Source organism: Tachypleus tridentatus, chromosome 10 (genome assembly GCF_004210375.1).
Source record: "Tachypleus tridentatus isolate NWPU-2018 chromosome 10, ASM421037v1, whole genome shotgun sequence".
Taxonomy (NCBI): domain Eukaryota; kingdom Metazoa; phylum Arthropoda; class Merostomata; order Xiphosura; family Limulidae; genus Tachypleus; species Tachypleus tridentatus.
Genome location: NC_134834.1, coordinates 109,831,032 through 109,855,192, shown reverse-complemented (window position 1 = coordinate 109,855,192; position 24,161 = coordinate 109,831,032). Strand labels below are relative to the sequence as shown.

Genomic DNA, 24,161 nt, shown 5'->3' with positions numbered 1-24,161 from the left:
ACCCACCTTCGTTGTGGAACTGTTGCAATTCTGCCAACGTTCTCGTTTGAACATGAGCACAATAGTTTTAGTTAAACTGAGTTTAATACTAGAGTCAGTCACATCAATAGTTTTAGTTAAACTGAGTTTAATACTAGAGTCAGTCACATCAATAGTTGTAGTTAAACTGAGTTTAATACTAGAGTCAGTCACATCAATAGTTGTAGTTAAACTGAGTTTAATACTAGAGTAAGTCATATCATTAGTTCTAGTTAAACTGAGTTTAATACTAGAGTCAGTCACATCAATAGTTGTAGTTAAACTGAGTTTAATACTAGAGTAAGTCATATCATTAGTTCTAGTTAAACTGAGTTTAATACTAGAGTCAGTTACATCAATAGTTGTAGTTAAAATGAGTTTAATACCAGAGTCAGTCACATCAATAGTTGTAGTTAAACTGAGTTTACTACTAGAGTCAGTCACATCAATAGTTCTAGTTAAACTGAGTTTACTACTAGAGTCAGTCACATCAATAGTTCTAGTTAAACTGAGTTTAATACTAGAGTCAGTCACATCAATAGTTCTAGTTAAACTGAGTTTAATACTACAGTCAGTCACATCAATAGTTGTAGTTAAACTGGGGTTACTACTAGAGTCAGTCACATTACTGTTTTCCAGACATATACGAAACACTGCTGCAGGTGAAATATTAAACAGTGCTGAAGAACAAAAACGTTTAGTTAATTAAGCAACTTTATAAAGTAGTTTGAACATGATGAATCTTATAGGCATTACATGAAAAGGTGACGTTGAAAATTAAGACTTGAGTTTTGTTCTGCTCATACATTAATGGGTTGTAATCTTATAGAAGAAACTCACGTAACAAAAGAACCAACCAAAAAGGATTCTAGTGAGGATAAATTATTTCTATAAATTCTCTGTAACCAAGTTAACCAATCATTGGCCAATACGTGATCCAACTTTAACTGGATGTGACATTTTCAACATAGATATATTAATTTACTAACCCAAAGGATTAAAAGAAGAAAAAATTGTACTCTTTTCATTGTCTTAGCCATGAAAGGAATTTGTGTATCTCCTAGATGGATAAAGATATAATCCTAAATAGTGAGTGAAACTCATGTAAAAAGGAATTAAAAGTTTGAATCTTAATTCTGTTCCCGGTGATTTGATTCACCTACATATATTTAAGAAAAATTGGTACTTTCACTTAATATATTTTAAATAGATGAATGACAAGAAACCTGAAAGCAACTCAGATGTTGCTTCAGAAATTTGGGATATATCCCCAAGGAACATTGAGTTTATATATGAAGAATCAAAATAGCATTGATCTCACATGGATCCAGAATGATCTCTTATCTACAAAAGTACATATATCTAAGGGTAAATGACCAGCAATGTATATAAGAATGAACTTCCTGTATTGTACTTAACCTCCATTAGTGTCATACAACTTTTAAAGATATAGAAAAAAGATAAATTTGATCATACACAATCAGCTAATAGGTGGTGACAAGTTTGATATATTAAATATTATTATCTTGCTGATTTGTTCATCTCTTCCCGCATCACATGAATATTCAATGCAGCGACAAACTTCAGTCAAGTTATTAAATGGAGAAAGCTTCTCTTTACTCGTCTATATCTGGCCTGAAGACCCACCCTAATGACAAACTTCAATGGTAGTTATGCAGTGGAAAAAACTCCTCTGTACTAGCAAAAAACTGGCATAAGCATCCACCCTGATAACAAGTCTTAGTCAAGATATGGAATGGACGGAGCATCACTGTGCTAGAGGAAACCTATCAAGTAGACCCATCCTGAAGGATCGCTTGAATCAGGATATATAATTGACAAAACTCAAGTGACCTATTGGAAACCTAAGAAGGAAAACTACTTGATGGTAAGCTCCAACCACAAATTGTTATTGGGAAGGATTATCTTTCATGATGACGAAACACCCACTTGATGTGAAAATCTGGAGTTAAAAACCTTGTTTGTTTACTCTATTTTGAATATAGATTATCTTTGTTAGTGGACACCTGGCGTGAAACTGTGATGACACGTGGAGATTGTGATATTAAATATTAGGCAGGAGTGTTCACTATATCGTTTTCTTGAAGCCAACATGGCTAGAAACTCATTATTACTAGACAAAAGCAGACGTTCAATACGAATTAGCCACTTGTTTGTGAATTTTCCAGAGAGAAAGATTAGAGCTAACATTAAGGAACTGCAAAGGAGTCAAGTACATCAGTAAAGTTTATGTAATAGCAATATTACTTTGTTTTGATATGATCCATAGAAGGTGAAATGCAATGTAATTTATATTAAACACAAAAGCGAAGTTCTAGATGCAGTGACATGAAACTCAGCCAATATTATATTTTGAAACGTAAGAGACTCTAGGGATGTTAGATAAACAGAAGTTGGCACTTAAGAAAAATGAATTATATTTCAAGTGACTAATAACATGTTGCCAATTATATTGTAATATTTGCTGAACATATATATATATATATATATGAGACTCATACTTGTAATTCAGCTTGAGTTCTCTCTTCCGAGTTTATGAATAGTATATTTTTAAGCATAAAATTCATCTTGTAAATAAGAATGGAAGAGCTCAACGTTTTAATATGAAGAACGCAGATTATCAGGTATTTTAAAAATAGTATTGTGCTATTGTTAAAATGATTTTAGTGATTTGTTTTCACAAAACTATAGTTTAGTGTATTACACTTTCATAATTATCTGTAAGCTCTACTTTTAAGAATTTCATATTTTCATACAAAATAAATTTAACTAAAAATCGTAATGATATCAATACAAACTTAACCTTGTAAAATGAATTCAAAAACATCGTTGAATGTAACGAGCTAGTAAATATTATTATCAAGAGATAGAATTCCTTCATCTTCAACGCTTCTTTTGGTGTTACAAACGTTACTTTGGCAAGTGATGGTTGTGTTTCATCTGCTTTAGGACTGGTAGAAATGTCTTCTGATACCACAGATGATTCTTCTTGGAATGTTGACAAACATGCTTTGTCTCCAGGATCTGATCCTTTTCTGATTGATGCAGAAGATGTATTACCTTTTATCTGAGCCACTCTCATTGGTCTGTCAGATATATGTTCTACCTATAATAAAATATCGTCTGTTCAAGTTCTGGTCCCTGACTTGAAAGTGTTGAAATACTGGAAGGTAATAAGCTTCAATATTTTAAGAACCATTATTTCTTGCAGACATGCATGGCACAGATTTTTGTTGTAACTTAATCTCTCTGTACACAAATATTAATTTCAAAAGCCTTGAAACAAAAGGTTCTTTATTTTGTCTATATTCACATGAACCTTAATATTCTTAATTCAACCTATAAACTTTTAATCTTTCTGTCCTGTTAAGTTAGAAATAGAAAATACATACAAAACATTAGTACAAAAGTAGCCACATCTTGCCAAATATAATTTTTATCTACAACTAAAGGTTGAATTCATGTCACTTGCATGATTTCAGGTTTCAATAAAAGCATTTAAATAGTCATGGAGTGACTTATAATTATAAGCTTGTAAGATTGACTCAACTCTTACTGCTACTTATTTCTGTATGGTTTCTGAAGTCATACTTACCTTTTATCTACTTTTTAGATTGCCATCCCTACAACATACTTAATTGTTGTAAAGTTATTTTGTTTAAACAGTCATCGAGTGACTTATAACCATAAGCTTGTAAGATTCACTCAACTCTTACTGCTACTTATTTCTGTATGGTTTGTGAAGTCATGCCTACCTTTTATCTACTTTTTAGATTGCCATCCCTACAACATACTTAAGTGAAGAATGAGAGAAAAGTAAGGAAGAAAAAGATAAAATGAAAACCTACTTAAAAGGAAATAAATGAAGTGTAACAGTAGAAAGACAGACGGTGAAAATACATGTGAAGAGTGGAAGTAGCACTAGGGAGTGAAAATGTAACCCTGGAAAGGTCAAACACTTAAGTTCAACATTTAAAAGATGGTTGATGAAGCATAAGAACTGCATCATAATTGGGATCACCTGACAAAAATGACATAACATACAAATTCAAAAGGTGCTAAAACTACCTGTGGGGAATTCACTTTGGCGGCGAGTAGATCAGAGGATATCATATTTTGAACATGGTAACATGGGAAGTTGTAACAGGTTGAACGGGATATGCAGAAAGCTCCCGAGTTGGACAAGGCTACTTAACACAGAGAGCAAGCTGGAGAGTACGATATTTCAAAACAAGAAGACGAGAGTAGAAAGTTGAGGAAATGATAATTCAGGCTGCATGACGGTATGTCTGACAAGACTCAATGAAGGTCTCGGGTGTGTAAAGTACACAAGGAAAATGTCAGCTCAAAAAAGTTCCCATGAGAGACTTGAGCAAAATAAGACGACTATAGAATTGTCAGAGAAAGTATACAGATGCAACTTCCACGTCAGATGTTTATCAAACATGAAACTGACACACACATGTCACCAAGGAAAAAGTTGGATGCGAAAATTATCAACACTAACATCAAATGAGGAAGTGACATGGTGGCATGGGCGTAACTTACAGAGTGAAGAACCAATGAGGAAGTGACATGGTGGCATGGGCATAACTTACAGTGTGTAGAACCAATGAGGAAAGGACATGGCATGGGCCTAATTTACAGAGTGTAGAACCAAAAGTGTTTTGAGTACATTGAAGAAAAAATTTAACAAATGTGGACCACTATATAATGTTTTGCTTTGATAATTACAAAAGTCAATAAAACTATATCTAAATCATTCAATATAACTGCAGGAGGATCAGTCCTTTCTCCACTACTATATATTATTTTCTTCAGCGACATACCTTTTCCCAATTTAACATGCACGCATAATTCACAATACGCAGACTACATCGCTTTCTGGAGCACCTCGAGAAACCCAGTGATGGCCATGTCTCGCGTGCAAGAATTACTCAACAACGTCTCGACCTGGAGTAACAAGTGGAGAGTAGTTTTAAATCCAACCAAAACACAAACAATCACCTTCTACAGGAAACTAAAAAACCAAAGAAAAAATCTAGAAAAAGTAAAATTATCACTCGGAAACACGCCCATTAACATGAGCAAATACATCACATTCCTTGGCATCACATTCGACACAAAACTAACATGGAAAAAACATGTTAACAACGTACACTCATCAATTAGAAAACGCATTTCACACTTAATGACTCTAACCAGCAAACACTCAAAATGCTCACCAAAAGCCATTATCCAAATATACAAGGCTTATATCCGTCCACTAATAGAGTATGGATGTCAAGTCACATATAATATGTCAAATACCACACTCCAGAAAATCCAAGTTCAACAAAACAAAATACTAAAATCTGTATTCAATGTACCATCATTCACTTCAATAAATTATATACATCAAATCAGTAACTTACCAACACTAAGAAATAGACTAACTGAAATATCACACAAATACTATTTAAAAGCAGAACACAGAAACAAACTAACGGCATCACTCTATAGTTCACACAACAAAGTACTTAAAGGGCAAAATTCGCGTAAATATTATGTATTTTCTTTTTCAGGTCTCGGGCACAGGACAGGTAAAACTTTCGGCGCCTGTCCTGTGAAAGTGGGTTTTCTCGGGACGCTCCCGTTTCCCCACAGCAAAAACTTAGGCATTGGATCTTTAGATCCCAGCCAGACAACTTTATTGCCATGCTCTGAATCGGGTCGTTTATGTTCATATTTACTATGACATCTGCCTTTCGGGACGCGTTCTGGCTGTTTTCTCTGATGCTACCTTTGCCTCGTTCATGAATAATATTAATTATGACCAACTTCACTCCTTCACCCAAAAAAGAGTAAAAAAAACCCAGCTAAATTCAATAACCTTCCACGAAAGGGGACGAAGAGGAATCACAACGTTCCTGAACACCCCAGTTGGAGAGAGAATTTTTCTGATTTCTCTCTCTCTAAACTAAACCTCTGTCACGTTAGTTTGCGTTTACAAGGTCGACGTCGAGCAGAGCGGACGTGCAGTCGGTAGCTGCAATAGACGTATTATAGAGACCAAGAATATGTCGTTTTTGTGCATTAACTTCAGTTTTACTAAAAAGGTTAACCCTTAGTCCTTGTCAGGACTAGTAAAACGATAAGCAAAAAAAGCAGGAAGATCGTTACACGATTCAATGGTAATGCTCTGACCAACGAAGAAATCATCGAAATGCCCAACGAGGTAATTGAGGGACCAGCGTCAGAAACTTCGAGCACTTCTACAGACGGTTCAGAGAGCGACAACTCAGGTCCAGAAGAATCAACAACTTAGGTATCAGAAGAAGGAAAAACAACCAGGAAGAAAAGGAGGCTAAAGAAGAAAAAGGTCAAGTATGGTCTCAAATAATCCAACTATTTTTAACTCTAACAACGATACTAACCCTATTACTTAAAACGCTAACAATTCTAGTAATAATAACGCCACTAATGCTAGTAATAATAACGCCACTAATTCTAGCAATAATAACGCCACTAACCATAATACTAATAATGCCACTAACTGTAATATTAACAACGCCACTAACTCTAATAATAATAACGATACTAACACTAATACTAATTACGCTAGTAACTCTAACAGTAATAGGTCTAAGAAACACGAATCTAAAAACACCAGCAACGACACTGATAACACTAAAAACACCACCACTGTCTCAAAAACACAATCACACGATATTCCTCAATACAGAATCCCAACTCTGTTTATTGAAGGAATAAACAACACGACACGCATCCCCCAGATTGTAAAACAACTGAGGGCTTACTACCCGGGCATCCAGTTTAAAGATATTAAACGTCTTCCCAACGGAAGAATAATGTTAAAATGCACGGAACCACAAGAATTCGCACACATTTTGGCCCACTGGCCCAAGGATGCCTTTGGGGTTAAAGCCACTATCAACACTCCACAGTTAACTGTCGTTATCAGAGGTGTCGATTTCGACATCGAAGATAACGAGATCACTGAAGAACTGAAAATACAAGGTTATGACATTTCAAAATCAGAAAGAATTATCTCTTTTAAAACAAAACAAAAAACGCCACTAGTCAAAGTAACCGTAAACAATAAAGACGACCAGGACAAACTACTAAAAGATGGTTGCTTTCTATTTTTCAAAAAACACTCGACCGAACCGGAGAAAACACACCAAAAGCCAATTTTACAATGTTATAAATGTCAAAAGTTCGGACACACAAAAACCAACTGCTTGGCCAAAGACAGATGCGTGAGATTCGGTGGACCTCACGAGGTTGCTCAGTGTTCCAATGAGCGTAACCAAGTGAAATGCGCAAACTGTCAAGGCCCTCACGCAGCCAGTTACAAAGGCTGTCCTAAATACACACAGATACGCAACAGAATCATTTTCAAAACCACGAACAGTAACAAATAACCTTTCAACATCACTAAACAACCACTACTCAAAACTCCAACAGACTCACAGATCACAACCACTCAGCCACAATCAACACGTACATACGCAGACGTCACACGTAGGAAAACAATACATACGTTTAATCCCACGGAATTCACTACAAATTTATTAGCAATGCTAATCGAATTAAGTGAATTCCCTACCTTCGAATCAAGACACGAGTCACTCACTGCTCATTGCAGCCTTACAAGACACTACTTTCACCTTCCTCATCTCAAACCACACCATCTTTCACTTAGAATTCATGCAAGGGAAGTGGAACCTCACAATGATACAACACATTAAAATTTTACACATCAACTGCCAAGGAAACCTTAAAGATAAAATAATAGAAATCTACAACTTAAATAAACATATAAATGACAACATTATCATCGTCTCAGAAACACTTTGCGCAGAGAAACAAAACACCACAATCCCCAGATTCATCACACACAGCATACCTTACTCCGAAAACAATAGAGGCATAATAGCTTACTTCAATACAGAAATTTCACATCTAATCTCAATAGAAGATTCTTTTAGATCAAGCATAAATGAAACCACTTTTTGTAATATACACTTTGACAACCGGCTAACAATTCCAATTCTAGCCATATATTGTTCACCCACTAAAGATATCGACATTAACTTCCCACAGAAATGTGTTAACCGTAAACCTAAACCAATCATCATTGGGGATTTTAATTCTCCACACACAGAAGTAAGAGGAAATAGAAACACACACAGAGGGTTGTGTTTAAAAAAATTTTCTTTCTATTAACAAAATGCACCTAACAAACGACCACACACCTACACACTTTTCAGCCGCCAACGGCTCATATGACGTACTTGATTACATCATAGCGACCAAGGACACAGTAAATAAAATCTCCAACTTCAGAGTACATGATGAAATCACGAGTGACCACTTCCCCATTTCCTGTATGATTCACCCGCGCCACCCTGCCGTGGCGTACGTGACTCCCTCAGCATACACTTACACCAAAACAGATTGGCTCACTTTCAACGCTCCACTAGACTCATATCTACCCCACCCAATTGAACATGCTAACAACAAAACAGAACTAGACAACTATGTAAATCAAGTTACAGAAGCCATAAAAAACACAATCCCTAAAACAAGGAGAAAGCACTCACATAATCAATGACTTTAACACCGGAAATCCACGCACTGATAATCAAACGCAGGCAATTAAGACGATCACACTTTATAACACGTGATCCATCTATCAAAACACAGATTAACGGAACAAATGCAAAAATTAAACAAGAAATTAAAATAGCAAAAGAAACTAATTGGCAAAACTTTTGAAAAAACTTGGAAAAAGTCAAAAACAATCCAAAAGAATTTTGGAAAAAATTCAAGAGTATTTCTTCCGATAAAAACACAAGTCACATGCTACAACATATCACACACAACAATATAATCGCAAGGACGGACGTAGAGAAAGCCGACCTATTAGCCGACTAATACGAATCCTCCTTCAGCAACCTAAATTCAGTCGACTTTGACACACAACACCAACATCATGTCAACAACTTCATAACTACAAACCAAGCTTCATTCTCACCACAATTCCCTGGCGAGACACTGGAAACATACTCAAGTTCAATCAACAGGAAAATTACCATCACTGAACTAAAAATTAACATTAAAAACTTGACAAACACTTCCCCCGGACATGACCAAATACCAAACATTATTCTGAAAAAAAGCTCTACTCTCCTATTACAACACCTCACAAACATCATGAACATTTCACTAACAACTGGATATTACCCCGACACTTGGAAAAAAGCCATCATAACCACGATTCCAAAGAAACAAACCAACAGGACCAATCCAGATAATTTCCGTCCCATCAGTCTGTTAAGCTGCCTTGGCTAACTGATGGAGAGGGTTATCTCCAACCGTCTTCTTCAATTTTGCGAAATAAACAATATCCTTCCAGAACCCCAAAATGCCTCCATAAGAAACAGGCAAACAACAGATTACCTCACACGACTCACCGAATCAGTCTACAAAGCTACTAACAACAACCAAGTAACCATTGGTGTATTCCTAGACCTTAAAAAAGCATTTGACAGCGTATGGCACAATGCCATCAAATACAAACTAACTCATCTAAAAATAAACCCTACTATAGTTAAATGGATATCAAACTTCCTGACAGATAAAACAGCACAAGTAAAAGTCAATAAAACTATATATAAATCATTCAATATAACTGCAGGAGTGCCCCAAGGATCAGTCCTTTCTCCACTACTATATATTATTTTCGTCAGCGACATACCTTTCCCCAATTTAACATACACGTATAATTCACAATAAGCAGACGACACCGCTATCTGGAGCACCTCCAGAAACCCAGTAATGGCCATGTCTCGCGTGCAAGAATCACTCAACAACGTCTCGACCTGGAGTAACAAGTGGAGAGTAGTTTTAAATCCAACCACAACAATCACCTTCTACAGGACACTAAAAAAACAAAGAAAAAATCTAGAAAAAGTAAAATTATCACTCGGAAACACGCCCATTACATGAGCAAATACATCACATTCCTTGGCATCACCTTCGACACAAAACTAACATGGAAAAAACATGTTAACAACGTACACTCATCAATTAGAAAACGCATTTCACACTTAATGACTCTAACCAGCAAACACTCAAAATGCTCACCAAAAGCCATTATCCAAATATACAAGGCTTACATCCGTCCACTAATAGAGTATGGATGTCAAGTCACATATAATATGTCAAATACCACACTCCAGAAAATACAAGTTCAACAAAACAAAATACTAAGATCTGTATTCAATCTACCATCGTTTACTTCAATAAATTATATACATCAAATCAGTAACTTACCAACACTAAGAAATAGACTAACTGAAATATCACACAAATACTATTTAAAAGCAGAACACAGAAACCCTGAATCGGGTCGTTTGTGTTCATATTTACTATGGCATCTGCCTTTCGGGACAAGTTCTGGCTTTTTTTCTCCAGTGCTATCTTTGCCTTGTTCATGAATAATATTAATTCTGACCAACTTCACTCCTTCACCCAAAAAAAGAGTAAAAAAAAAAAAGCAGCTAAATTCAATAACATTCCAAGAAAAGAGAAGAAGAGGAACCACAACGTTTCTGAACACCCCAGTTGGAGAGAGAATTCTTGTTCTGATTTCTCTCTCTAAACTAAACTTCTGCCACGTTAGTTTGCGTTTACAAAACTGTTGTTTTTAATCTCAAACTTCACCAAGATGTATACAGATCTGTCAGTTTCATGAACAGTTATTCTTCCTAATTTAGATGATTCTTCTTTATATATCTTTACTGTAAACTGTTTTCACAGGTACCACATTAGTGCAATGAAAAACCACAAACGGTTATTTTTTCTGCCATTCAGCGACCAGAAATGAAAGTGTTATTTATGAAACATGGATCACACTGGTAACTAGTCGTTTTCCTTCTTATTCTTACCCCACAAGAGAACTTTATAATATTGCTGTTATAATATAACTGTGAATCACTCGATATGTGCTATAAATCAACTTTATCAAATTTTGTAAGAATCATAGAGTAATAGATCAAATGCAGCATCCGTTTTATCAGCCCATCTCTTTAAACCAAGTATTATCATGATGAGTAATAACTATTTTAATAATCGTAGCAGGCTTTTCATCTTCTAGCTTGATATTTAGGATTAATATGTGTATTTTACAGAGAAAGGCTTTCACATTACAATATATAAAGGAAAAATCTTTAAATGTTCAATAACAGAAAGATGAGACATATAAAGGTATTGTTATTAAATAAAATATCTGAAAATTCAAAAACATTGGCTAAAAAATGAGGTGAAAACATTACATCATGTTTTATATGTTTTATTGGCTCAATAAATCTCATGATCAAAGTTTTAAGACATTATGTAACTATCTAACAACTGTTCAGTTCTTAGTTACGCATTAACATTATACAAGTAAAATTTCAGAAGAGCTGTTTTACCTTAGGTGTCTCTGACCGAGGTTCCTGGTACAAAAGTAGTCCAATAAATATTATACCTCCTTGTACAGCTCCCAGTATCAGAAAAAATGTAGGGACACGATCCAAAATTTCAGAGTTGTAGAAATACCTGAAAATAGCACTATGCATATAATTGATTATATTGTCTATGTTTTTTATTGTTAATTAACTATGAATTTTGTTTAAGTCAAAAACCAAAAATATTGTAATAGCTTTAGAGGTTTTATAGTCCAAGAATGATGATTATAAATATTTGATAAGGTTAGCAAAGCCAACCTAGTTAATGTCTTCTTCTGATAGAGAAAGAGCATAGTGCACAATTTACAACCATTGAAAACACAGATGAAAATGTTATCCAAGAGTGGGGTAAATGAAGATAATGTGTTGATTAATTAGGAATAAGGCTGCTCCATATTTATGATGAACAACAATAATTGTGTAAGAAGTTTCAGAGATGTACATAGGTTGGTAAGAAATGATCAAGATACTAATACTTGATATATTAATACTTAAGCCCTGACAATTTATCTGTACCACTACAGTCATCAAGGAATTTGAGGAAATCTACTAGTAAGACTTTTAGTGTTTGTTCCTTATTTAGATTTATCGTCATAACTTGTTTATCATACAAACTGTCTTTGTAACAAATACTGCTACGTAGAGATGTCATTAGTAAGTCTGAAGAAACTTCTGTAAGGTGGTATACATAGGATGGTAAGGGCTGACAAAAGACTTGGTGTAAAATAAATTGCCACGAATTCCTTGAATTCCACTGTTTATCATTTTGTCTATTTTGATCTGTAAACTTGTTCAGCTCTAGAGAACAAAAACATTATTAGATTCACAAACGATATGAACCCTATCAGTTTTTTACAAAGCAAAGCACCATGGTACATGAAACATTATTATGCATTTACAATAAAAAAAAAAACGATTTGTTTAGTGTCAAGCTCAAATCTACACAATGGGCCGTGATTTGTCCGTCACGACTACAGAAACCCGGTGTCTAGCTTCTAAGTCCGCGTATATATCACTGTACTAGTGTGGGGGACAAAAGAAAATATGACGTTAAGATTCTTACAAAACAAAGAGTTATTAAAACAAGAATTTGCTCTTAAAAACACTTTACATGAGTACTGATGTCTTATGACACCATCTTAAAGAGCAGAGGTAAAGGTGAACTTATATATCAAAATAATCATTTACATGTTTATACCATGTTGGCTTAAACTATCCAGAGTTACAAAACATCTGTCCAGTACTTTATTATTTCTAGACCTAAACCAGCTATGCCCTCATTAAAAAACACATTAGTTTATAAAAATCCTCTGGTCAAAACACATTGAGTTTCAAAATTCCAGGAGTGAACTGGAAATACGAGGCCAAAAGTCAGTTAATATTGATAGACAGTGAAGAGCAGGTGACTTGAATTATCTTGTAGTTTAAACTGTTAGAGAAACACAAGTTAATACTGGCGAATAGTGAACAGTATTTCACTCAATTTATCCTGCGTTTTAAATTCATAGGTAACTTTTGTTGGAGAGTGAACAATAGTTTACTTAATGTCTCATGTATTTAATATTGCTAATAGTACCACGGTGGTACAGTGAGAAGTTTACGGATTTACATTGCTCAACTCAGGGGTTCGTTTCCCCTATGTGGTTTTGCTATAAGAAAATACACACACATTGTTGGATAGAGAACAGGAATTTGCCTGATTTACACTGCACTTTAAACTGTTATAAAACTGCCAGTTCACTATCCAACAATATTTACCGATACTTTCATGATTGAACTGTAGATTAAATGAAATTAACTACTTTTCGATACCCAACACTGTCCAAAAATATTAACTTCAAATTAAAACAAATAACTTACTATATACTATCCAACAATATTATCCAATGTTTTACTAACAGTTTAAACTGCAAGACAATCAAATACATTACTATTCATTATCAAAACTATATTAACAAAAGGATACATCAAATAATCTAATGTTAAAAATCCGACAATATTTATTGTTATCTTCCTAACAGTATAAATTGCAGGATAAATAACGTATATCACTCTTCACAATTCAACAATATTGACTTAGAGTAAATCGAGTAAACAACTCTTTGCTATCCAACAATACCATATGATATTTATACAACGGTTCAAACATCAGAATAAATCAAGTAAATTGTTGTTCAATATAAGACAATATTTACTGATTTATTTCCTAACTGTTTTAAATGCAAGGAAAATGAAGTAAACTACTGTTGAATAACGAATAGTAAATATCTTGTATTTCAATTGTTAGACAAAGAACAGTAGTATATTTGATTACCTTAAAGTTTATATTGTTGGATAGCGAACATAATTTACTTTATTTATCCCACAGTTTAATATTTAAGAAAAGTTCCAGTAAATATATATGAATAATGAAGAGCAGTTTACTTGATTCACTATATCGATTAAACTGTTAAGAAAACGTCATTTAACATTCTTTAATAGTGAACAATAGATTACTTGACATATACTCCAGTGTAATCTATTTTATAAAACATAAATTAATTTTGTTGGTCACTTAACAGTATTTTAGTTGATTTATCTTGCAGTTAATATTGATGGATAGTGTGTAGTATTTTACTTGATTCATCTTGCAGTTAATATTGATGGAGAGTGTGTAGTATTTTGCTTGATTTATCTTGTAGTTGAAATTGATGAATAATATGTAGTATTTTACTTGATTTATCTTGCAGGTAATATTGTTGGATAGTGTGTAGTATTTTACTTGATTTATTTTGCAGTTAATACTGATGGATAGTGTGTAGTATTTTACTTAATTTATCTTGCAGTTCATATTGTTGGATAGTGTGTAGTATTTTACTTGATTTATCTTGCAGTTAATATTGTTGGAGAGTGTGTAGTATTTTACTTGATTTACCTTGCAGTTAATATTGTTGGAGAGTGTGTAGTATTTTACTTGATTTATCTTGCAGTTAATATTGTTGGAGAGTGTGTAGTATTTTACTTTATTTATCTTGTAGTTAAAATTCATGAAGAGTGTGTAGTATTTTACTTGTTTTATCTTGCAGTTAATATTGTTGGATAGTGTGTAGTATTTTACTTGATTTATCTTGTAGTCAAAATTCATGAAGAGTGTGTAGTATTTTACTTGTTTTATCTTGCAGTTAATATTGTTGGATAGTGTGTAGTATTTTACTTGATTTATCTTGCAGTTAATATTGTTGGAGAGTGTGTAGTATTTTACTTGATTTATCTTGTAGTTAAAATTCATGAAGAGTGTGTAGTATTTTACTTGATTTATCTTGCAGTTAATATTGTTGGAGAGTGTGTAGTATTTTACTTGATTTATCTTGTAGTTAAAATTCATGAAGAGTGTGTAGTATTTTACTTGTTTTATCATGCAGTTAATATTGTTGGAGAGTGTGTAGTATTTTACTTGATTTATCTTGTAGTTAAAATTCATGAAGAGTGTGTAGTATTTTACTTGTTTTATCTTGCAGTTAATATTGTTGGATAGTGTGTAGTATTTTACTTGATTTACCTTGCAGTTAATATTGTTGGACAGTGTGTAGTATTTTACTTGATTTATCTTGCAGTTAATATTACTGGATAGTGAACGGTGGTTTACATATTTCATACTGTTTATTAAACTATTAGAAAAACATCATCTGATATTGTTGAATAGATAACAACAATTTACCTGATTTATCTTGAAGTCAATATTGTTGGATAGGAAACAGTAGTTTACTTAGCTTATCCCACAGTTAAAAAATTTGGAAAATGGACAGCAGTTTTCTTTATTTATCTTGCAGTTAATATTGCTAAATAGTGAACAATAGCCTACATAATTCATACTGCACTTTAAACTGTTATAAAAACGTCAGTCAGTATTGTTGGATATTGAACAGTATGTATGCAAGTTTTATTAAATTTAGAGCGAAGACAGTCCCTGAAGATGCTATTATTGAAAGGAGCCTCTTCTTATTTAAATAACAAACTAAATTTTCCCATCAGCATTGGGTTAAAGGTTATTAGAGTGCAGAAGAAGCTGATGCAAGTTATTAACTAGATTTAGAGTAAAGTCACCCCCTGAAGATACAGTTCCTGTCATGAGACCTTGTTACTCATATAGCAAACTTAACTTACCCATCATCATCAGGTTCAAGGTTATTAGGGTTCATAAAGAATGTATGTAAGTTATTCATTAGAACTGGAGTGAAAGCAGCCCCTGATGATACTATTCCTGCCACGAGGGCTTTATTGTTGGGAAACCACTGTAAACGACAAAACGTGACCAATTATTAAGTTTTAAGTTTTCTTTAAAACATATTTATAAAAATAATCTTTAGTATCGGCAATCGACACTATTCAAACTTTAGACATTTATTGGAACTTATCTCGGAAAATTAGTAAGTCATTTTTCTCTTTCTGGGACAGTTTCCGTTCTATCCTTTCTACTACAAAAATAACATGCGCTATCATATTTCATAAACAAAAAGTCACTGTTTGATTTTCACAATCTATTAAGAATATACAAGTAGTGAGCCTTGATAATAAAATATCAAAATTTTGATTTTTATAAAATATTATTATTTTATAATTAACTTTCTGGAATATAATGAAAATTTAACTCTGCCTAAGAAACAGTAATTTGTTTCTTGAAAGATTAATTTTTTTAGATGGTAAAAACAGATGTTATGGTTTTCTTATGTCGGTAAGTCTTAGTATAATCACTTAATGTCATCCTATGAAATCAAGAATAATAATGTTGAAATACCTATAAACGAGTATATATTACGAACATTTCCCTTCGCAAGTTTTCACATTATTTTAAACAATAAAGATACTAATTGTTACATGCTTCATTCATAATTATTCTTCATACTGTAATTACAAATCACATATTTTTAATGTATTAAGTACTGAAATACGAAATTATTTACCTCCATAGCTACTGGTACTAGGAAGCCATAAAAACAGAGATAACCTAGATTAGCTATCACACCAAAGATAACAATTGTAGCTTCCAGGCTATATTGTATAGCCCAGTAAGTTCCAGCTATTCCACAACTGTCAATAATAAAAACATATCATGAGTTATTTGCTATTGAATGTAAAAAATACAACCGATTTGTATAGAACCACTTCACTGCATTCGTATTCTACCCTTCTAAAAAAATCAATTGATTTGCTTTTTTTCACTGACACCAAGACATATATATATAGTTTCGGTTGTATTCAAGAATATCGAGTACAGTATACGTTTATATATCTTTTATGAAATATCGAGTAAACATATTTACTATATAACTTGAGTAAGTATGTCTTAAATTACCTTTGTCGTTTGGATAAAGTCACTGTAAAACTGTCAAATAACGCTATGAAAAAGAAATACTTGAAATGTTTTTTTTTTTTACAAACTATTAAATAACAGCAAAAAGACTTTGGGTTCATGTAAAAAGTAAAATGTGATTATTCTTAATGGTGTTACAATTTCTAATAACACTATCCAATTTCAATGGTTGAAGTCAACTTAAAACATGTGTATTAGTCCTAAAATTAATATTAAATGTGGCCAGTTGTGACACAGTAGCAGTTCACACCGTAAGAAAAAAAGATAATTCTGTTGTGAGGATTATTTGCAGGAGAACTTTCTCTTTCCAATTACTGTGCAAACTAAATGACCAATTAATGATGATGGGCTTGGTCCACAATTGCTTATTGAGTAATTTACAACCCACAAAGTGGTGTGATGCATTGTACTGATGGTAGAGTTGTGACACAAAAACGATACCGGCAAAGATTCAGTGTGCCCCTTGGAGTCTGATTTCAAAGTAATAATAACAAACGCCTGAATATCTATATGGCCAAAAATTCAGAAAAACTAGATTAACACAGATCACAATGAAAATTTGAAGAGTTTCTTGGAATGAAAGATCCCTTTAGGTAAAGAAACATCTTACCATATAGGATTCTTGTTGTAGCTATGTTACATAATGCAAGCAATTTTTGTAAATTATTGATTATAAAATAAAGGTTTATGTAGAATTCTCCAGGAAAACCATGTATTTACACTTCATCTGACAGTGTTAACACAATCTATATTTTACCTCATAATTTAGGTACTCTGTTACATCCCATTGTTTAACAGTATTCTAATTTGAAATGAAATAGTTATCCTCTGGTTGCTGTCTACAACATCAATGGATTAAATACAGGTGGTTAAGAAATTTGTGAAAAATCCATTAAACATGGTGTGTTTGGATAGTTTTTTCTGGTTAATTGATATATTTATAAACGGTTATTATATAGTATCTTTAAGACACTCATCAGTGAAACTTTCCTTATAAAATACTTTGTTTCTACAACTTATTTTCTACTTACTGAGGCGATGGTATTTCTAATATAATCAATTATCACTCAAATACTAAAAACATAAAATAAATCTATAAATGTTAATTATTACCCAGTGTATAATTCAAATGTTGCCCTACCTAAAAATAACGTTACCAATCACGATAGTAGCCTTTTGTCCAATCCGTTCAGCTACCCAAACACCAATGAATGTGAACGACACTATAGATTCAGTTGTGTAGATTATCCAGGAAGTCTCTTCATATGTCGTGTTATTGTTAACTCTTTGTCTGAGATAAGACGTTAAGTAAGGAGTGATGTTACCAAACAGATAAGGTACTCCAAGACCAACATACATCAAGAAACACCCTAAAACTGCTACACATGGGCGAGCTTTCATTTCTATTAACCGCCAATGAAACGGATGTCGGTATCCTAAAAACGAAACGATAATGTGGAAATTATCAAGTCTAGAATCAAAGTCCCGGTATTTCAAAAAAAACCAAAAAAAACACAGCTGTGATGACCTGGGAACATTAAATTATATAGTTCTTATGTGTGAAGCAGAACTACTCAGTATGTTTTAAAATATAATACAAATAAGTTATTTCACAGTGTTTAATTACACCATAGTGGACCATTTAGTCCACCAAATCTGAATTCTGTCCCACCAATGCGGCGTGAAAATAGGACTACTGGAATAAAATACTTAGAATAAGAAATAGTTTCATCACTTTGTGGCTTAAGTGTTTTGATAGGTTATCGTAAAACACAGGTCTTAAAGAAATCAGGAAATGTATAGTAAGTCCCTCTAAATCCTTCTGTATAAAGAGAAGTAATGTTTATCCCCAGTTATTGTTCTGATAAAGAACAAATGCTAAGGATGTGGAACATACGTGATTATATAAACCGTGATTTCACATTGTCAGGAACAGAGTGATTTTCTATTTAGGTTTTGAATTAGTCCTACCGAAATAGAAATATATGTTGGTGCTCTGTGATTCCACCGACCATTTCATTAATATACTGTAAAATTGAATTGTGGTTCTAATTTACCTAAATATTATCACTGAAGAAAGTTTGATGAATTTAGAGCTAAGCTGAATTTAAATTTATTACAGCTCATTAATAAGTAAGTCTGAGAACTTATTACACTAAAATTTGGGTTTCGATACTCGAAATGAGAAGAACACAAATAACACATCGTGTAGCTTGATGTTTAACAACAAGCAAAATCTGGAAGAAATATCCAATTAGCATAACAATCTGAGGTGTCCTCTTCACATAACAAATAACACATCGTGTAGCTTGATGCTTAACATCAAGCAAAACATGGAAGAAATATCCAATTAGCCTAACAATCTGAGGTGTCCTCTTCACTTTCTGGATGAGAGATGATACAGATTGAATGCCGTATAGACAGTGTCGTTTCTTTGGTATAATCTACCAGCTGTTTCTGCTTGAAAACGAAAAAAAAAACAAAACAGAACAAGAACAAGCCAGTTATTGAATCATGTTTTAATGTTATATAGTCCATGTAGGAAGGTGATTCCCATTCTCCCTTACAATCTGTTTATTTCTCCAGGCTCCAAACCGGAACAGACATTTTATATTGTTATTTGAAGATATTTAGAAGAAAGCCGCCGGAACTACACTCGTGAAACTGTTTGTTTCAGAGCAAAGAAAAATTGAGCTATCTCCTGTGTCCACTGCAGGAATAAAACTTCAAATTTATGTTTCGCAAGTCCGTAAAATTACCGCTGTTCCAGTAAGAGACCTCGCGAAACAACTTTGGTTAATTATTTATTAATAAAACAGAATCCTTAAGAACAGAAAATGGTAAATATATAAACTCAAATACAATTCTATTACAATATTAAATAGAAAGAAAACAGAAAACAAAGGGAAACTGGACAGCACTGTCACCACCAGTCACATTTTCCCCCACCATTGATCACCACAGAGACGAAAAATAAATTATAGTTATTGATTTAAAAGTGTCGCAGTTATTTCTATTCACCAAAAAACAATAAACCCCCACCCCTTCTCAGTGGCATAGCGATATGTCTGCGGACTTACACTGCTAGAAACCGCGTTAAGATACTTGTTGTGGGAAGAGCACAGATAGCCAATTGTGTAGCGTTGGGCTTAATTGGAAAGAGAAAAACAAATAAGAAATACATTTATTTATTGCAGTATTATTTCAACCCATCTCCCTTTCTTAGCGGCGCGACTAAAAGTAAATATATTAATAATTCGAAATTTATAAGCTATCTCTAAATAGGTAAATTTGTTACACTGTACGTAGCTTATTACATATTTTGTTGGACCGAAATCACACACCAGTTTAAAAGTGGAAACTGTCACCTACATGGGATTTGCAGCCCCGTCCTTCCAAACTATATACAAAACTTATACTTCTAAACATATACATACAGTGTGAGAAACACACTCCGTGTTAGCTATACGTTTGAGTGAATAATACAACACTTAATATTCACCTCTTTGGTTTCCAAAAAAAAAACATTGTGAGGTCTTTGGACACACTTCTTTGTCTTTCAAGTTTCAGAGCTTCTACTTTGATATCGTATTTATATTTCAAAGAGATATTTTAACAGTATACATACGATATTGTGAAGGTGAAAGTGACACCATCAGGCTTCAAATCCAGCATTCATTTATTTTGAATTGTTTAGCGTTTTTTATCATACTTCGTGTACTTAAAATCGAGAAATTCTATTGGTTTATAACCTCCTTCAGGTTAAGAATTTTCTTAACAATTATTACTACTGTTTAAAATATCTATTGTTCGCTATATAAAAAATTGCTCATTGAAGTGTCATTAGAGGAAGTATTTGGAGTGATGTTTCGACTCCAATCTCGATTCTTTTTCCAAAGTTCTTAGTGACGTATTTAAAAACATTGACAGGCAATTACTCGTACTCTCCAAACATCAAATCCACATCACAGAACATAGATAAGTGACACTTAACATTCTGACTAAATGCAGCTACCAAAACCTTACGTGAATTCAAAACACGCAGTTCACTGTAACCAATGAATTAAATAATTCACTTCGTTTTCGATATGTTCTGGTTACTAGACACAAACACCATGTTGTATAACTAACACAAAACACCCAGTTCACAGTAAAAAAGAGATTTAATTGTTCACTTCTTATCCTAGATGATATGGTTATTAGATAAAACCACCATGCTGTGCACCTAACACAAAACACCCAGTTCACAGTACAGAAAGAATTTGATGAATCACTTTTTTCCTAGATGTTTTAGTTATTAGACACAAACACCTTGCTGTATAAGTAACACAAAACACCAAGTTCACAGAACAGAAGGGAATTGATGGTTCAGTCGCTTTCCTAGATGTTTTGGTTATTAGACACAAACACCTTGCTGTATAAGTAACACAAAACACCAAGTTCACAGAATAGAAGGGAATTGATGGTTCAGTCCCTTTCCTAGATGTTTTGGTTATTAGACACAAACACCATGCTGTATAAGTAACAGAAAATACCCAGTTCAAAGAACAGAAGGGAATTGATGGTTCAGTCCCTTTCCTAGATGTTTTGGTTATTAGACACAAACACCATGCTGTATAAGTAACACAAAACACCAAGTTCACAGAACAGAAGGGAATTGATGGTTCAGTCCCTTTCCTAGATGTTTTGGTTATTAGACACAAACACCATGCTGTATAACTAACACAAAACACCAAGTTCACAGAACAGAAGGGAATTGATGGTTCAGTCCCTTTCCTAGATGTTTTGGTTATTAGACACAAACACCATTCTGTATAAGTAACACAAAACACCCAGTTCACAGTACAGAAGTGATTTGATTATTCGCTTCTTTTCCTAAATATTCTGGTTATTAGACAAAAACATCATGCTGTATATCTAACACAAAAGGCACAAAATATATAGAATTTTCTAAAACACACAAAACATTGTAGTTCATCGTGTTTTTCTCTCAAGTACTTTCAATATGATATAACTTACAGAAATAATAACTTTTTTTGGATAGAATGTGTTTGGACGCAAGAGTTATTTTCTTTAATATGATGCTAATGAATATAAAAATTTGGTTTACTTGTTTAACATAATATTAATATACATAAAAATGAGTTTTTTTAATGTAATGCTATTATTTATGTAGGTTTAGTTTATATTTAAAATAATATTAATTTGCATAAAATGTGTTTATGTGTTTCATATATTGTTTTTATACACACAAAGATCTTGTTTCATATAATTTTATATATAAGATGTGTTTTTATGTTTTGAACATGTATTTGACTATGAAAAACGTATGCAAGTTTCTCTTGAGTAATAAACACGTGTAACAAAGATTACTTTTATCTATGAAAACATGTAAACATAGACATAGAAAATGTAGGCTTACGGTATGCTCTTGTATCTGATATTCATTATTATATAATAATAATAGCACCTTTGAAGTATGTGGACCTTTCTTTTCAAGAGTAAACTAAAAATGGTATCGTATATAAAGTAGGATAAACGGTAATAAGGTAAATTTTGAGAATAGATATATAAGGAAGGCCTTTAAATACAAAATCTCAGAAGTGATCGAGGACTCAATAGACCTCCTTCGTCCCAAACGCAAATAATTTAATATCAACGTTGAAAAGAAATCGTGTGAGATTATGAGGTCTCTGTGGGAGAAACAAGACTGTTGTGCAAAAAGTAGTTACGGATATTTTGATTTAGAAATGGCCAAGAAAAACTATACATGAGTGTTGTTAATATAAACTAAATGTGACATATGGAGACTGATTGTTAAAATAAACTGAAGGTGACTCGTGGAGACTGATTTTGAGAGGAAGTTAAACATATGAAGTTATAAATACAGACATGTATTAGAAGTAAACATGGAGACTTCATAACATATGTAAAAAACATTTTCTGGGAGAGAACAAACCAATGATCAGACATAAATTACTTGAGGATCTTGATTGATACATAAGAACGAACAGTATTTAAATTAACAATACAATAAGCTTGTTTTATCTCTATATCAACTTTAGTTTAAAATAGGTTTCAATGCCGAAGAGATTAACCTCGTTAGTAGAATCATCGGGTTAGTTGCAGTGTTGAGATCTTTTTCGGTATTAACACAAAACTTATAGTAAACAAAACGTTCTTTAAGAGTTGTTTGTGTCTATCCTGCATATCAGTGACTGTATTTTTCACACTGTATAAGATAAGTATTTGTTTTTTTGTAGTAAAATTGTTTTTTATGCATTTAAAGTTTCTTTCTGGTTTTGCCTAAAAACTATTGACTCTTTTACTGACGAGCACAACCATACAAACAATAACATCTCTACAGCTATTCGAGACATAAAACAAGGTTATTAGATTGCTAATTTACACAATGTTCAACCGTTTGGTATATATCTAGATCATGGAATCTGTGATTGCCGATAAATGATTTGCAATTTATGAGAAAAAAACACTTACTGGAAGCCTAGACGACCTTTCTGATGTCTCTCAACTCTGTATATGTATATCCCTCATCAGGTTACACCACAATCCCCAGTTTCGATGTGTTAAAATGTTTATATAATCTGAAAATATTGAGCAGTTGTATTTAATTATTTATATTTTTTTGTTTTAAGAGTTACAAATTATTCTACTGTACTGTTTCAGTATACTTAACAAAAAAGTTTAAAATTAAAAAATACAATCTCTCACTATGGTAAAATCGTACATGACTATTTGCGAACACTTTAGTAACTTACTATCTAATGCCAGCACTCCAAGTAAAAGTTATTCATTTTGACTACCAGGGCATAGACACGTCTATTTTCTGCTTTAGAACTGCTACTCTAGTTCTACTTTTTTTCTCTTCTGTGACACATAAATAACTGCTACTCTAGTTCTACTTTTTCTCTTCTGTGACACATAATGCTACTCTAGTTCTACTTTTTTCTGGACAGGAAACAATTTATTTTGGGCTTTATAGCTTCATTAAAGATTACTGATGCAGTAGTTTATTGTTCATAATAAACAACAGAATAGCAATTGTATCTTTCTCTCACATAGTCTGGTTTATCTGACATTAGAAATGGCTTTTATAGAATAACATTTCTCTGGTAAAACAGGTAAAACTGATTGATAAGCTCTTACGTTTATCCATCCAAATTAGGTAATCGATGACTATCTTCATTCTCTACTGTATATTCTAAACAAGAGATATCCTTTACAAAAGAGTT

The 24,161-nt window shown here is 33.0% G+C and overlaps 1 protein-coding gene across 3 annotated transcripts in view; it reads right to left on the bottom strand.

The window, feature by feature from the left end:
• LOC143230069 (apicoplast pyruvate carrier 1-like) overlaps positions 1 to 23,772 on the bottom strand; it is a 32,685-nt gene extending 8,913 nt beyond the window's left edge. The window contains exons 1-7 of one of the 3 annotated variants that reach the window (XM_076463071.1): positions 23,688 to 23,772; positions 23,407 to 23,513; positions 18,050 to 18,344; positions 16,499 to 16,625; positions 15,702 to 15,829; positions 11,523 to 11,649; positions 2,843 to 3,145 (exon numbers count right to left, since the gene is read on the bottom strand). In XM_076463071.1, the coding sequence (XP_076319186.1) occupies positions 2,843 to 3,145; positions 11,523 to 11,649; positions 15,702 to 15,829; positions 16,499 to 16,625; positions 18,050 to 18,309 (945 nt within the window). In that variant the 5' untranslated portion in view covers positions 18,310 to 18,344; positions 23,407 to 23,513; positions 23,688 to 23,772. The other 2 variants (XM_076463073.1, XM_076463072.1) reach the window with 2 other exon arrangements.
• Positions 23,773 to 24,161: the final 389 nt, after the last annotated feature.